The sequence below is a fragment of the Bufo gargarizans genome, chromosome 8 (genome assembly GCF_014858855.1).
Source record: "Bufo gargarizans isolate SCDJY-AF-19 chromosome 8, ASM1485885v1, whole genome shotgun sequence".
NCBI classification, from domain to species: Eukaryota; Metazoa; Chordata; class Amphibia; order Anura; family Bufonidae; genus Bufo; species Bufo gargarizans.
In genome coordinates this window covers 170,631,844-170,646,447 of record NC_058087.1, presented here as the reverse complement: position 1 = coordinate 170,646,447, position 14,604 = coordinate 170,631,844, and the positions used below count along the sequence as shown (strand labels likewise).

General features: G+C 41.8%; 1 protein-coding gene across 2 annotated transcripts in view; it reads right to left on the bottom strand.

Moving 5' to 3' along the window:
- LOC122944558 (mitotic spindle assembly checkpoint protein MAD1-like) overlaps positions 1-14,604 on the bottom strand; it is a 381,207-nt gene that overhangs the window by 136,742 nt on the left and 229,861 nt on the right. For both annotated transcript variants that reach the window (XM_044302963.1, XM_044302962.1), the window contains exon 7: positions 2,336-2,526. In XM_044302963.1, coding sequence (XP_044158898.1) covers positions 2,336-2,526 — 191 coding nt within the window. The remainder of the gene's footprint in view (positions 1-2,335; positions 2,527-14,604) is intronic.

Sequence of the window (14,604 nt, the reverse complement as noted above, 5' to 3'; positions counted from 1 at the left end):
AATCAGCGGTGAGAGCTTCTGGTTCTACAGCCTGGGTCGTAATTTGTCGAGGGGGGTAAATGGTAGTGTGTCGGAAAAATATATATGTGTTTGGCCGAGCGTGTTCGATGGAAATTCTTGGAAATCAAGGCAAGCAGAGCTGCAGTCTTCTCGGGTTCTGACCCTGCCACGCATTGCTTGGGACTGGAATTATGCTTGCTGACTAGATTACAAATTAGTGACCTGCGCTTGACATTGTTTTCTCTCTCCTTTCCTCTACTTCATGAGCTATTTTCCAACACTTCACTACGTCTTTAGCCGCAAATAAAAAAATTAAATAAAATCTGTGTAATGTCTTATCATTGAATACCATACAGAACTGTACTTGCTACAGCTCTGCATTACACAAGCAGGAAAAAAAATATGGAGCGCGAAAAATGAATTAAAATGAAATAATTTCCCAGCTGGCCACTGTCTAATGTTAAAAATCATCAGTCTTGATAGATTAATCTAAAGGCGCACGGCACCGTTGGGCTGTTGCAATAAGATAAGCCCCTTATAGGGCATATGGATGTCACAGAGAGGGGACCCTGCTTAGGACCCCTTTCTATAAGGGTGCTTTCACGTGACAGTATTCTCAGTCTGCGAACCCATTCTTTTGTATGGGGCTGCAAAAAATTAGGACAGCATCCAAGCCGCAAATTATAGAACATGTCCTATACTATATAAATAATAATCTTTTTTTTTTTTATGGATGCACATGGACCGAATTCGCGATTTGCATATCGCAAAATGGATACGGTCGTATGAACGCCCCTTTAGCCAGAGCAGAGAAGGGCTAACAAAGAGTGGCACTGGTTCCAGCGGATCATGACCCGCCCATGTATTATATGGTCAGCCATGGTTTTGAACATCCAGCATGTAATACTACATTTCTCCACTAGTGGCCTCTGCAGGGGAAATTTATGGCCACTCATCACCTCCCCATGAATTTTTTTCGAGACGGCATGACATTTATAAAAAAGTTTGGTAGTCCCTCTTGGCCAAATTTGAGTGGTGTGCTTGCTTTTGCAGCTCCCAATCCCCCATGTGTGTTTGGTGGGTATGCCAAGGGCCGCTGTTGCACCCTCTCATAAAATGTATAACATATGCCACATGTTTTACAGGCACTAAAAGCAGCCTTCTCGCAGCTTAGCCTTGGCCATGTGGCATCACATTCACCGGTCACATGGCCTAGGCGAGGCTCCATTTAAGTGAATGGGTCTGAGCTGCGATACCAATAACAGCCACAATACAACGTACAGCGCTGTGCTTGGTCAGCTGAGTGAAGGGCACGGTGCTGATGTTAGTGCCGGTGCCTTCTCAAACAGCTGATTAGCAGGGGTCCCACCAATCAAACACAGATGACCTAAAAACGATAGGTCATCAGTTAAAAATCTCGGAAACCCCTTTATTAATAATAAATTATATGTATGATTAGAGCATACCTGTTTTTAAAGGAAATTTACAGAACAAGCTGTCATGTGTACATGATGAATAACGTTAAATTTACGCCTGCATTTTTAGCATTTTCCCCTTCTGCAGGCTCCAGCTCTAATTGCTGGTTTTCCCTAAGCTCAGCACCAGAGTGGGGAGAGACTAGCTGCTGTGATGTCTCCCATAGACTGTACACAGAGATGTGGAGATCACGTTCCCCGTCTATATCCATCATACACTTAGGGCTCATGCACACAAACATGTGCTGGCCGGGCCCGTTTAGCGGCCCACAAACAGCGGGTCCGCATCAATACAGGTCCCGGACATTTTTGCACCGCATCAATCTGGAAGGAGCGGAACGGAGGCACGGAATGCCACAGAAGCACTACGGAGTGCTTATGTGGGTTTCTGTCCGTGCCTCTGCACCGAAAAAAATTGAACATGTTCTATTTTTTGCGGTGCAGAAGGATCACGGATCTATTCAAGTTGAATGTGTCTGCATCCGTCTGCGGAAACTGCACGGATGTCGCCCGTGCATTGGGGACTGCAAATTATGGTTCCCAATGCACGGAAAGGGTGGGAAACGGGCGTGTGCATGAGCCCTTACAAGCAGCAGCAAGGACACCATTATATAGCAGTACTGAGCTGTGTTGCAGTGAGTCCAGCACCAGCAGCTGCTCACTCCTCTAGCTCTGGGGACTTTTCTGAGTAGTTGTTTAACCCGATCTCGCTGCGTAAAGACTCCACAGTACAGATCAGTAAATTGAAAGTGGCAGGGGAAGAGGATAAGTGGACAAAGAGGCATTTATCTGCCCAAAAATATATTACAAAGTTTATTATTAGTTTTTCCCACTAGTACAGGATTTCAAATGACACTTACCTTGAAAAGCAAATTATCGTCCTTATGTTCGGCGTACATTGAGGTAAGTCGGTACTGGTTCTCTGTAGTAATGTCAATGCGGTATCCAGTCAGCATGTAGCACACACTGCGGAACTCGTGGATTTTGGTTTGAAACACTTCTCGGAGTCGCTGGTTCTTCAGTTCTGCACTCTCCACCTGTTTCTTTAAATCTGTGACAAAAAGATGTCAAAATTATGACATTTTATGACACTAACTTTTAAAGGAAATTTTAACAGCTATGGTTATGGAGTCTACGCTACAGCCTAGATTACAAAGACATCTGCAGCTACCTGGAGATTGAAAACATGCAGCTTAAGTGCTATTGATGGATCTTATGCTGGTTTATGATTCTTATGCTGGCTTTACCAGCAGCTTATTGATCTTTTACAACCGAAAATACAAACCCTATTTCTAAAAAGCTTGTGATGCTGTGTAAAATGCAAATAAAAAAACACAGAATGCAATGATTCACAAATCTAAGGGTCCATTCACACGTCGGCAACAGACACCGGCAATATGCATTACGCAATTTGCGGACCGCACATCGCCGGCACTATAATAGAAAATGCCTAATCTTGTCCGTAATTGCGGACAAGAATAAGACATGTTCTATTTTTTGGCGGAAACGGAAGCACGGATGTGGAAGTGCGGATCCGCAAACACGGATGCGGAAAGCACATTCCGGCCCCATTGAAAATGAATGGGTCTGCACCCGTTACGCAAAATTGCGGAACGGTTGCGGACCCATTTTGCGGACGTGTGAATGGACCCTAATAGATCCGTATTTTATTCACAATAGATCATGGAATACATAAGATGTTAAAAGTTAGACATTTTACCATTTCATGAAAACATCTCCTTTAGAACTTGATGGCAGCAACACATCTCAAAAAAAGTTGACACAATAAAAAAATAAGTGGTACCTAAAAAAAATAAAAAAATTAAATAAAAAGAACTGCTGGAGGAGGGATTTGCAGACACATTACTGGGTATAAAAAGATGTTAGAGAGGCAGATTCTCTCAGAAGCAAAATGAGCAAAGGTTGCTAAATTGCAAAGACTTTGTATATCCCATCATCTACAGACCATATCAATAAAAAAATTCAGGAATGATTCTGTACTGGAAATCACTGCATGGGCTCAGGAACACGTTCACTGTGCAATCCACAAATGCACATGAAAGCCACACGTCAAAACGATCCAGAAACGCAGCCATCTTCTCTGGGCTTAAGCTTATTTAATATGGACTATTAAATACTGTTGTTTGGTCAGACTCAGAATCAGATGGCAATCACAGATGCTTTGTTCTGAGGACTCAGGAGGAGAGGGACCATCCAGATTGTTATCAGAGCACAGTTCAAAAGTCTGCATCTCTGACAAGGATGCATTAGTGCCCATGGCGTGGGCTCTGAAAAGGCACCATCAACGCTGAACGTTATATAGAGGTTTTAGAACAACATATGCTCCCATCCAGACAACATTTCTTTCAAGGAAGGTCTTGCATATTTAAGCAAGACAATGCTAAACCACGTACTGCATCCACCACAACAGCATGGCTTTACAGAAGAGTCCGGGTGCTGAACTGGCCGTCTGCAGTCCAGATCTTTCGCCAATAAAAAACATTTGGGTCTTGATGAAACCAGAAATCCTGCAAAGATGACCCAGGACAGCTTCAATCCTACATCAAACAAAAATAGGACAAAATTCTTCTCTAAAAAAAACAGCAATTGGTCACCTCACTTCCCATACATTCAGCCTACCAAGGTGCAAGGTGCAGATCCGCAAAACATGTATACCAGCTGTGTGTGTTCTGCATTTTGTGGAACAGAACGGCCAGCCCTATGATAGAAATGCCTATTCTTGTCCGGACAAAAATAAGAAATGCTCTATCTTCTTCGCAGGGCCACTGAAGAGGAGTATGGCTGTGGACAGCACACTGTGTGTCATATTGAAATGAATGGGTCCTCATCCCTTCCACAATATCGTGCGAATGGGCCCTTAAAATAAGAAGGGATGCTACATAATAGTAGACATTGCCCTGTCCCAACTTTATTGAGATGCGTTGCTGCCATCAAGTTTTAAATGAGGTAATATTTTTCATGAAATCGTAAAATGTCTCACTGTGAATAAAATATGGATCTACGAGATTTGCTAATTATTGCATTCTGTTTTTCTATACATCTATTTACATTTACACAGCGCCCCAACTTTTTGGAATTGGAACTAAAAAAAAAGTGTTAAACAACAAACATTATCAGAATTAAATTAAACTGATTTCTCGTATTATCAAAAAAACAATAGTAATTCCAGCGAAGCAGAGGTAATGGTGGGTATTTTGTACAGCTCTTTGTGGATTCATGATGTATAAGATACTACATGCTATAACTGTGTGTTAATGACATTACTTGGAAATATCTAGCTTTCATTATTAGGTGACAGAATTGCCACCATGTTTAAAATAAGGCGAAAAAACCCCCATAAAACTCAGAATTTGACAATCTGCAAATCACTTTCCTGGCAGGAGTTTTCAGTGACATCAAGCAAGCAGAACAGCAGTGCCAGATAATGATATCTCGTGACTTTTACACCTCATAGTTATGAGACCGAATACCTGCAAGCTCCTTCCGAACAGCGCTATTCACTTCACGTCCCTCTGCCATCATTACACGCAGATCTACAAATGGATACTGAGTAATTACAATGGGACTAATAAAAGAGTCCTTGTAGCAATTAAACATCTGCTTCGTTCACCATTACGATGCAAGAAAGGACTCTACGCTTGCCACAGTTGACATCATTTGGCGTCACATCGCGAGCTGGAAATCAAATGGTTGGTGATTCACACACAAGAGGTGAGGAGCAACCAAATATCTGGTGCCTCAGAGCTAAGGAGGATCAGCAAAAATGGCAAAGTAGAGGAGAAGTGACCCCAAGTGTAAGGGCTCGGCTACATTTGTCTCACTACAGCAAGACGTAGAAAATCCACGCAACATAAAATTGTGCGACTTGTCAGCAATTTGCCGTTGCATGACTATTTTAGAACTGTGTTTTTGCTGCGAAAACATAGCCAAGTCGCAGGTGAGCCACATGTCATGTGTGCCTTACATTAGTCAATCGAGTAAAAGTTGCACCCGACCTGTGACCCAAAATCAGACATCCGGATTTTTTTTTAGCATACTGCGTCTCAATATACTGCCACCATTGACCAATATTACATGAAATGTCACGCAACACATGTATGTAGCAGAACCCTTAATCTAGCACCCCCTTTACCCATGTACACAGGTTTAAGGGCAGGATGGCCCAAAGCTAGTCCCCTCCATGCCTTGTAGGGGAGAAGGATAGAAGTGCCAACTCAAGTAGAATCCCCCTCTTCATGTTATATTGCAAGTCTTTGGAATTTGGTATTCAATAACCTCTTTAAAAAGAAAAAAAAAAAAAAAGAGTTGGCCAGATGCGAAAACGGACAGACAGTAAAACCAGTGGAAGGTTAGAAGGAAAGAACCTACCACCTCCCTTTCCTTACAAGTGTCATTGTTTGAGAAACCTTAATAGGGTTGTCCCACGAAAAACATTCTACAGTTTTCAAACCAGCGCATTGATTTGATTACTTTTGTAATTGCATGTAATTAAAAAATTTGTACAGCCACTAAGCTATTCAATAAAATCTATCTGTATAGCGCCACCTGCTGTTTGTTGTTTTTTATTTCTTTGTCCGGCTCACTGAGAAGGCCGCACATGCTCAGTTTCATTCTTCAACTGCCTCCTGAGCTGTGATAGGAGGAGCATGGACACGCCCCCTGAGCTGCTGCAGAAAAGACACTCCCCTTGAGCTGCCAGCTTTAAATAAATCTAGCGGAACAATGACTGTGGAGATCTCTGGATCCATGTGAGGTACAGGGCTGGTTCTAGCTTTGTTCGAAAGATGTTGCCCCATTTTACATTAATCATGGGGCAACCTTTTTAATGTCAAAGGTTATTTTTCATTAGAGAAATCAAACACATGGTGAACCTACTCTATAACCTTAGGATTACCTTCCAGGGCATGGTAAGTTGTGGAAAAAAGCATGGCTGAGTTGGTTTAGAATATACATAAATGAGTAAACTATTACAATGAATGTTGTGTGAGGTTTTAGGTGTTTTAGAGGCATACTTTGCAAACTAGTAGACACTTCAGAAATCTCCATGCTGCATGAATCTTCCACATATCCCAAAGTCAGTCCAGTTATCTCCTGGACATGATGCTTTTGTCCTATCAGAGGTGCACAGGATGCTTCATCTAGAAAGTATGAGAAAGGTAAAAAATCATGTAAGTGCTTTGCTTACTGGGAAACAGTGACTGATGCCTGAGCATTGTGGTTGGTACCAGATGACTATGCAATGGGGGATTTGTAACTAGCACTGTGGTTGACACTTTTAGAGGGGCATAGTAGGTCCTATAGAATTTGCTGCTGCACACTTTACTTTTGGCATGGAGGTCAATGGTCAGTGAGGTCCAGGAATCACCATGGTTTGGCTGGGGAGCCTTCAGAAGTTGAGTCAAATTATTATAACCACCAGCTAATATCTAGAGTAGCCACCATGTGCAGCACGAACAGCAGCTAGACGGGCTGGGGGTGACATAATAAGGTGCTGGTAGGTTGTCACAGGTATCTAGAGCACTGTTGACTGCAGTGCGTCCTATAGTGTCTGGAGGGTACATGGGGAGGATCCAAAGAGCGAACAGGACGATGGAGGTGGTGTCACAGAGGCTCAAATGTGTTCAAGTCCAGGGAATTAGGTGGTCAGAGTAGGCCTTAATAAAAAATTTTTAGCCACCTGACATATCGCTTTGTCTTGCTGGAAGATTCCATCAGCTCCAGAGAAGACCATCAGCATGTAAAGTTGTTTGTGATCTGCAAGGATGGATTCAAACCCAAAATGTTTGAGTGTGCCTTCCACATGGATAAGTTGGTTCATAGAAAGCCATGAAAATATTTCCCAGACCATAACGCTGCCACCACCAGCTTGTGTTCTTCCAGCAGTGGTTGCAGGGTGTTTGTTCTCTGATGTTTCTCACCTGACACGTCAACATTCATCCATTCAATGAAGTAAGAAAACGTGACTTATCAGAGAAGGCAAACCTCTGCCGATCAGCGGAGGACCAATTCCAAAACTCTAGTGAAAATTGAAGACTTTTCTGCCAATGCAAATTTGTTAGGAGGGGTGCAATGACCATCCCCTCTGCTTCACTGCCCCATACACAGTACAATTTGGTTAGCTCTTATTTTAAGAACGTCTGGAAGCCTCCTGGTTCATTTTGGCGATGAGTCCGCCCTCGTGCATCTTTGTAGCCGATGTTCACTTCTAGCCCATAGTGTGCCGCAGTTCCCATGTTGCTCATTTGCAATGGTGCCATTTATCCACTCACTATAAACTTTAACCACAACAGCACGTGAATAGTTCACTAAAAGCACAATTTCAAAAATATTGCTGCCTGAAAGCCAATAATCATCCATTTTTGCAGCTCTGATAAATAGCCCCTTCGACCCTTGACTGCAACGAGGGATGTGTGTGCAGATAGCCTATCACACACCTTGTAGACCAACAGCTACACACTGCTGATGTCAAAAGTAGGAAGTGGTCATATTAATATGACTCATCCAAGTATATTTTCTATTTGCTAACCAATTCAGAATGCAACATCACGATAATTAGGAATCTTTACAGAGATGGAAATTAATTGTTCATTAGACAGATGTGTGTGTCAGTTACTTGCCAGCAGGAATCCTGGAAATCAATCTCACTGTACAATGGGCAGAAAATCATTGACATTTAAGAGATATTTATTAGCTTTTGAGTAACTGGAACCTGGTCTCATTGAGATGCTTTAACAGGTGTGTGAACATGTAATGCCACCTCCCTGCTAGAAACTAGATGGGGGTGGCACGGCACAAGATGCTGAAGATTACCCAGACAATGGGCACCTGATTGCAGTAAAGAAAATTCCTCGCTTTTGTCACAAATGCAGAAGAACTGAGCAAATGCCCTAAATTGTATAGAAGATGTAGATTTAGTTGCCGCTTTCACTGCCATACCTAAAATTACCGTAACTATACCTATCAAATGGTGGTGATAAACTTCGTAAGGAAATGTTATGATTATTAAGCAACATATTCACGATTCATCTAACCAGCCATGTGTTCCTGCGGTAAACAGCTCAATGATATGCACGTGGTTAAAGCTAAAGACCAAGAACTTATTTTTTCTGTAGGTTCACTTTAAACACCTAAACATTAGAATATCTTGGATACTTCAAGCCCATAAATATTTTTCAGGAGTTGTTCCGCTCACGCACAGGGCTACATTGAAGTGTTGGTGTTATAGCCACAACATTTGCTGAACCCTACAGTGATCTTGCTGCAAATCAGTAGAATGTCTTGTGGTCTTGCAACTGTACGAGGGGGTGTTCAATAAGTTATCTACCCCAGCATGTTCTGTCAGGCTACATGCACATGACCGTTGTTCTGGTCCACATTCGAGCCGCAGTTTTTGCGGCTTGGACGCGGACCCATTCACTTCAATGGGGCCGCAAAAGATGCGGACAGCACTCCATGTGCTGTCCGCATCCATTGCTCCATTCCGTGGTCCTCAAAAAAAAATATAACCTGTCCTATTCTTGTCCGTTTTGCGGACAAGAATAGGCAGTTATATTAATGACTGTTCGTGCCAATCCGCAAATTGCGGAACGCACACGGATGCCATCCGTGTTTTGCGGACCGCAACACACACAACGGTCGTGTGCATATAGCCTCAGTGTTAGAGAGCTGAGCTTGTCTGTGCAGGTTGAGACATGTCTGGACATGCAACACACACAGTAGCAGTTCAGTCTGATGAAAGCACTGGAAGTGGCAGGATGGCAAGTGCAGTACAATGTGGGTTTTGGGCCAAGCCGTTCAAATAGGGTAGGGAATCAATTTAACATGACCCCCGTTCCAAGCGACCTCTCGAAGGATCTTCAAAGGAAATGTGCCGTAAAGTGAAGGCCATGATTTTGGAAGTTCATTGGGTCAGTGTTCTAGCTCATGAATTGGGTATTTCAGGTGACACAGTTTTCAGTATCGTTCATAATGTTTTCATTAGGTCAAAATGTCAGTTCCTAGTGGGTGCCACGAATGTTGACACTTGTGCAAAAAACTTGTTGCTAGAAATTTAGCCAAGAGAATTTAAAAATGATTAGAGAAAATCCAGGATACTTCTATTCTTAAATTATTACAGATGATAAAACATGGGTCCACCACCATGATCATGAGAACCAACTAATAGACCATGTAATGGAAGCACAAGGGGTAACCAACTACAAAGACAACTACAGTGTGCAAAAGTCAGCTAGAAAGATCGTGGTAACAGTTTTTGTGGGATACAGAAGGCGTTTTATTACTAGAATTCATGACACACAACAACAATTACTGAGGACACCTATACTTCAACAATGAAGGCATTATGTGAGGCAATCAAAGAGACGCCGTGGGAAGTTGTCGGCAGGTCCGTTGCTGCTTCAGGACAACGCGGCAGCTCACAAGTCTCACAAATCACAAGCTGATATCAGGGAATGTGGCTTCATGGAGCTTAACCATCCACCCTACAGTCTTGGCTCCCAATAATTCATTTCTCTTTCAGAACCTAAAGAAATTTCTGGGTGGGCAACGATTTCCTGATGATAATGCAGTCAGTTGGTGGTAACAGAGTTCCTGCAGCAGCAAGATGTCTCTTTCTGTTCTGAGGGCATCTGATCACTGAAGTCGAAATATGTGTGTTGAAGTCAAGGAGGAATACCGTACATTGAAAGGTAGTAAGTTAAATTTTCTACCATCACCTGTCTTTGTATGATATAGGAGTTAGCCAGATGTCATGTTGGGAACTGGTCAATTGTGAGCTCACTCATTAGTTCACAGTTTTGGTGACTGTTACTGACTTTATATGTTGTATATCTTATCATAGTCTAGTAAACTTTTTCAAAACCAAAAGTAGTGTTAAGTTTATATTTTCCTGAATCTCAGAATTCACTGTAATAGAATTTTCTATAGGGTCTTTGTGACATTTCAGAAGCCATTTTAGAGCAGGCTTCATCTTTAATTGCTGTTGAAAGATGTATTAAATTGCAATCTTTGCAAAAGACCACTCCCTTATCCTGACCATGTGACAGACATCCATTCCACCATGTAATATGGAAAGTTGCCATCTTCTTTGAGAAGACCATGCCATATCCAAAGCAAGTTTCGTTTTCTTCCCAAAGAGGTTTCCATTCTAGGTCTACAAACTGAGCCACATCGCCAAAGAAAATTCACTTTCATTTGGTGAGGCTGCATGATTTCCAATACAACTGAACAAACTCCTATTTCTGAACAAACGCCGAGCTAATCAATACAGTTATACGCTTTACTAACTTCCTGGGGACTTTTTACTGACCACGCTAAAGCTGTGTAATCTTAAAACAAAGAAAGGGAATTAAAAGCAAGAAGTGCCGTAAAACACGACGGCCACATTGGAAAAGTAAGCAATATTTCACAGCTGTCATCGACTGGTCCAGATTTAATAGATCTCAAACAGCTGACTGAATAAAAATTACATTTTTTTTAAAGGTAATGTAACCGGGTAGAAGTAAATAGTTTCTTTTGAGTAACTGCAGCCCAAAAACCAGTTTAACTGGACATAAAAGGGAGATCTTCCCATCAGGAAACCCTATATCCTAATGCACTATTAGGGTTAGTTCACACGGCTGATTTAAAAAATATGTGGGTAAAAAAATCTGCCGTGAATCTAAGCAAATTTTTACACATCAAAATTAGGAGGGTTTTTTAATGTGGTTTTTGTAAAGTGTTTTTCAAGCAGGTCTTTAACTTTATTAATTTTATTTTATAGTACCTTTCCCACAAGCATTTTTTTGTGTGTGTTTTTGGCACGTTTCCGCGTGAAAAAAATGTGCATATCTGAAATGGTGCGTTTTTTTTTTCTGCTTCCCATTATTTTGAATGGTAAAATAAACGTTGGTTCTGCCCCAAGAAAAGGCATGCTGCTTCTTTTTTTTACACACTACTCTTTTTTTTACACGTGTAGAAAAGAAACAAGTGCTGCCTCCCATTGAAATGAATGGGAGGCTCTTTTGAGGAGTTTCTGTAAAAAAAAAAAAAACTCCATGTAAACTGAAAGCTTATGTAAAGAAAGGTGCCTACCTTAGTCGATGCACAACCGCCAATCAATATAGTTGATCTCTATGGGTGAGAGAGAGTACAGACCCAAGGCAATCAGCTTGTAAATGACCAAGAAAATAGTTAGACGCATGTCCAATCAGTAGTCCAACTGATTTCAGATTACGGCCAACTATTGGCTTAGAGCAATGGTGGGGGACCTCAGGCCCGCTGGCCGCGATCAATTCATGGCCCATTGTGAAAATTCTAATGGTCGCTTACATTATGAGAGGGGATCTGATCTGAGGCCAGGAAGGGTCTGATGGGTGTCTGATCTGAGGTTGGGAGGTCTGATGGGGGTGTGATCTGAGGCTGGGGAGGGTCTGAAGTGAGGCTGGATGTAGGCTGGGGGTCTGATAGGAGACTGATTTGAAGTTGATGTAGGCTGTGGGGTCAGATCGGAGGCTAATTTGATGCTGATGGAGGTGGGGGGCAGATCTGAGGCTAAGAAAGGGACAAAGGCAGTAAAAATTGCGAAGAAAGAGGCAGGGCCAGTGGCACGGAGAGTGAAAGCTGGGTAAACCCCTCTCTGGACCCCTCTGGGTTTAGCTTGGCTTCCAATAACACCAAATAAAGAACTAAATATATAACATTCTAAACGTAAAAATTAGACTGCTATATGCGGTCAAAATGGCGCCTGTACTATTTTTAATATATAGAGCAGGAGCCATTTTGTGCTGAAAAAATACAGCTCTCTAGAATTTTTTAATTTAAGCGCAATTTATGTAACTTACCCCTCACTTATATGTTTGACTAAACATAGCCGTGAAATTTTTAAGTTGAGAATTTTGTATGGCCCCCGAACGATGTTACAAATATACAAATGGCCCTCGACAGCAAAAAGGTCCCCCACCCCTGGCTTAGAGAGTGCCAAAATAACTGATGAAAACATAATTAAATTGTCCATTGGTCATTAGTCATGTGTACAAAACATTGGCAATGGCTGGCTGATTATTAGAAGCTGGAGAAATTATACTTTTTGGCCAACATCTTATTCCTATGGTTAATTTAAAGGGGTTTTCTAGGAATAAACAATGTTGGCCTATCCTTAGAACCTACCCTTAGGGTAGGGCAACAATGAGTACTCTTAAGATTGAACAGTGGGAATCACTGTTGAACATGGAGATTAACTGAGGAATACCAGATATACCAACAATATTCACAAGGGGTGAACGTCTAAACTCTATAATTTACCGAGACATTGCTCACAATGCTGCGTCGGGAGAGTTTTCAGACATGAAAAGATGGTTTTATTTCTTCCACTTGAAAACAAGTGTAAGGAGCGCTGATTATCTTTTCATTTGTATGTTACCTCGCTGGTAACAGAATTGATTGTTACTAGTTATCAATATAATGACTTCTTTATATGACTGCTCGGAGAACAAAGTCGTCCTCATTAAACCGCTTGCTTAATTTCAAGCTATTGGCATTATTAATGCATGTCGGTGTGTCTGATCTTGCGTGGGGCATCACCTCCCAAATGAAAACGTGTCAAATGTGTAAAAGGCATAATTGAACATTTAAAAAAAGAGACGGGAAGTAGAGAAACATGATGATTATTCGATATCTGAAGTGGAGTAGTGGATTAGATGGTTTTTAAATAGAACACATAAAGATGGGTCATGGTATGAAGGTCTACCACCAAACTGTAAACAATCCAGACATGTAAGGAGGTTCTATACAGGTTCCATCTTCTCGTAATATGGAACACACCTTTAAGTCATTAGCTGTGTACTGAAACAATTTAATGTCTTTTATGTATCTACATTTCTATTTGAGATCTACTAATAGAATTGTCTGTCTACGCACAATTTTAGAAAATGTGTTACAGAGGTTTATTAGCTTTATATGTTTCAAATGGAAGCCGCATCTTCATGCACGTTGAGCTAACGTTTGATGGCTTTTTCCTTTTAAAGTGGTTACCCAGGAAATAATATTGATGACCTAACCACATAATAAGTCATCAATAACATATCAGTGGGGGTCCTGGTACCCCCGCCAATCGGATGTTTCGAGAAGCTCTCATGAACCTCTGGCGAGTGTGGCGGCCTGCCAGGTGCCTACCAAGTACAGAGCTGTACATCATATAGCAGCTATGCTTGGTTTGCGTCTCAGCCCCATTGACTTAAATGGGGCTGAGCTCCAACTAGGCCATGTGAAAGATATACAGTACGCTCATGGAGCACAAGGCTTCTTCTAACAGCTGATTGGTGGGGATCTCAGATGTAGGACCCCTGCCACCCCTTAAATGCTTCACCATTTATCATTTCCCTTGTGTTAGATCCTGATGGAGCTAGTCCAGATCCAACCACAAATACAAATGTTAAAGAGCTTGACCAATGTGTTTGTAAAATGTCTATACACTATGGCACTTACTAATATAGCCTTTGTTGAAATTATGTGCCATTTTATATATTTCATAAGGCATGCCCCCTTGTTTGACAAGTCTGTCGCTGACATCAGCATTTCTGTGACTAATTTATGCTGCCCTCTGTGAGGTCAGCATAAAGTTGATGACAGGTTCTATTTAAGGCTTAAGTGATTCGTGCCAGACAGGATCCTTTTTTGGGGTTGATCAACATCAAAGCATTTTCACCAGTTTCTGGAGCAAAGATATGAGCACCACGACAGTTGGACTCTCCATCTAAACCGCTACCAAGCGCTGTGCCTTTTATACAACATAAAAAGGTGAAGGCATTAGCACTAGGTCTCTACCCGGCTACTGATGGTCCAACGAATCGCTCTTTTCTTTATGCATATATTGTGCCAGGCTTTGATGGTAGACAAACCAACTGGGTCACAACACCTGCAAATGTTCCAACAGCTTTGCTTTTGCGGAAGTAAACTAAAGGGCTAGTCCCATCAGGACAATCCCTCTCTATGTGGCCTAATTAGGTCATATGGACATCATGAGATGACCCCTCAATAGGCCAGAGAGGAGAGTCGCAGCATATTTCGACTTCGCATAGAAAAATCCGCTGTCAAGGTTCTAAAAAGTTGGACCCATAACAGAAAATTCCTA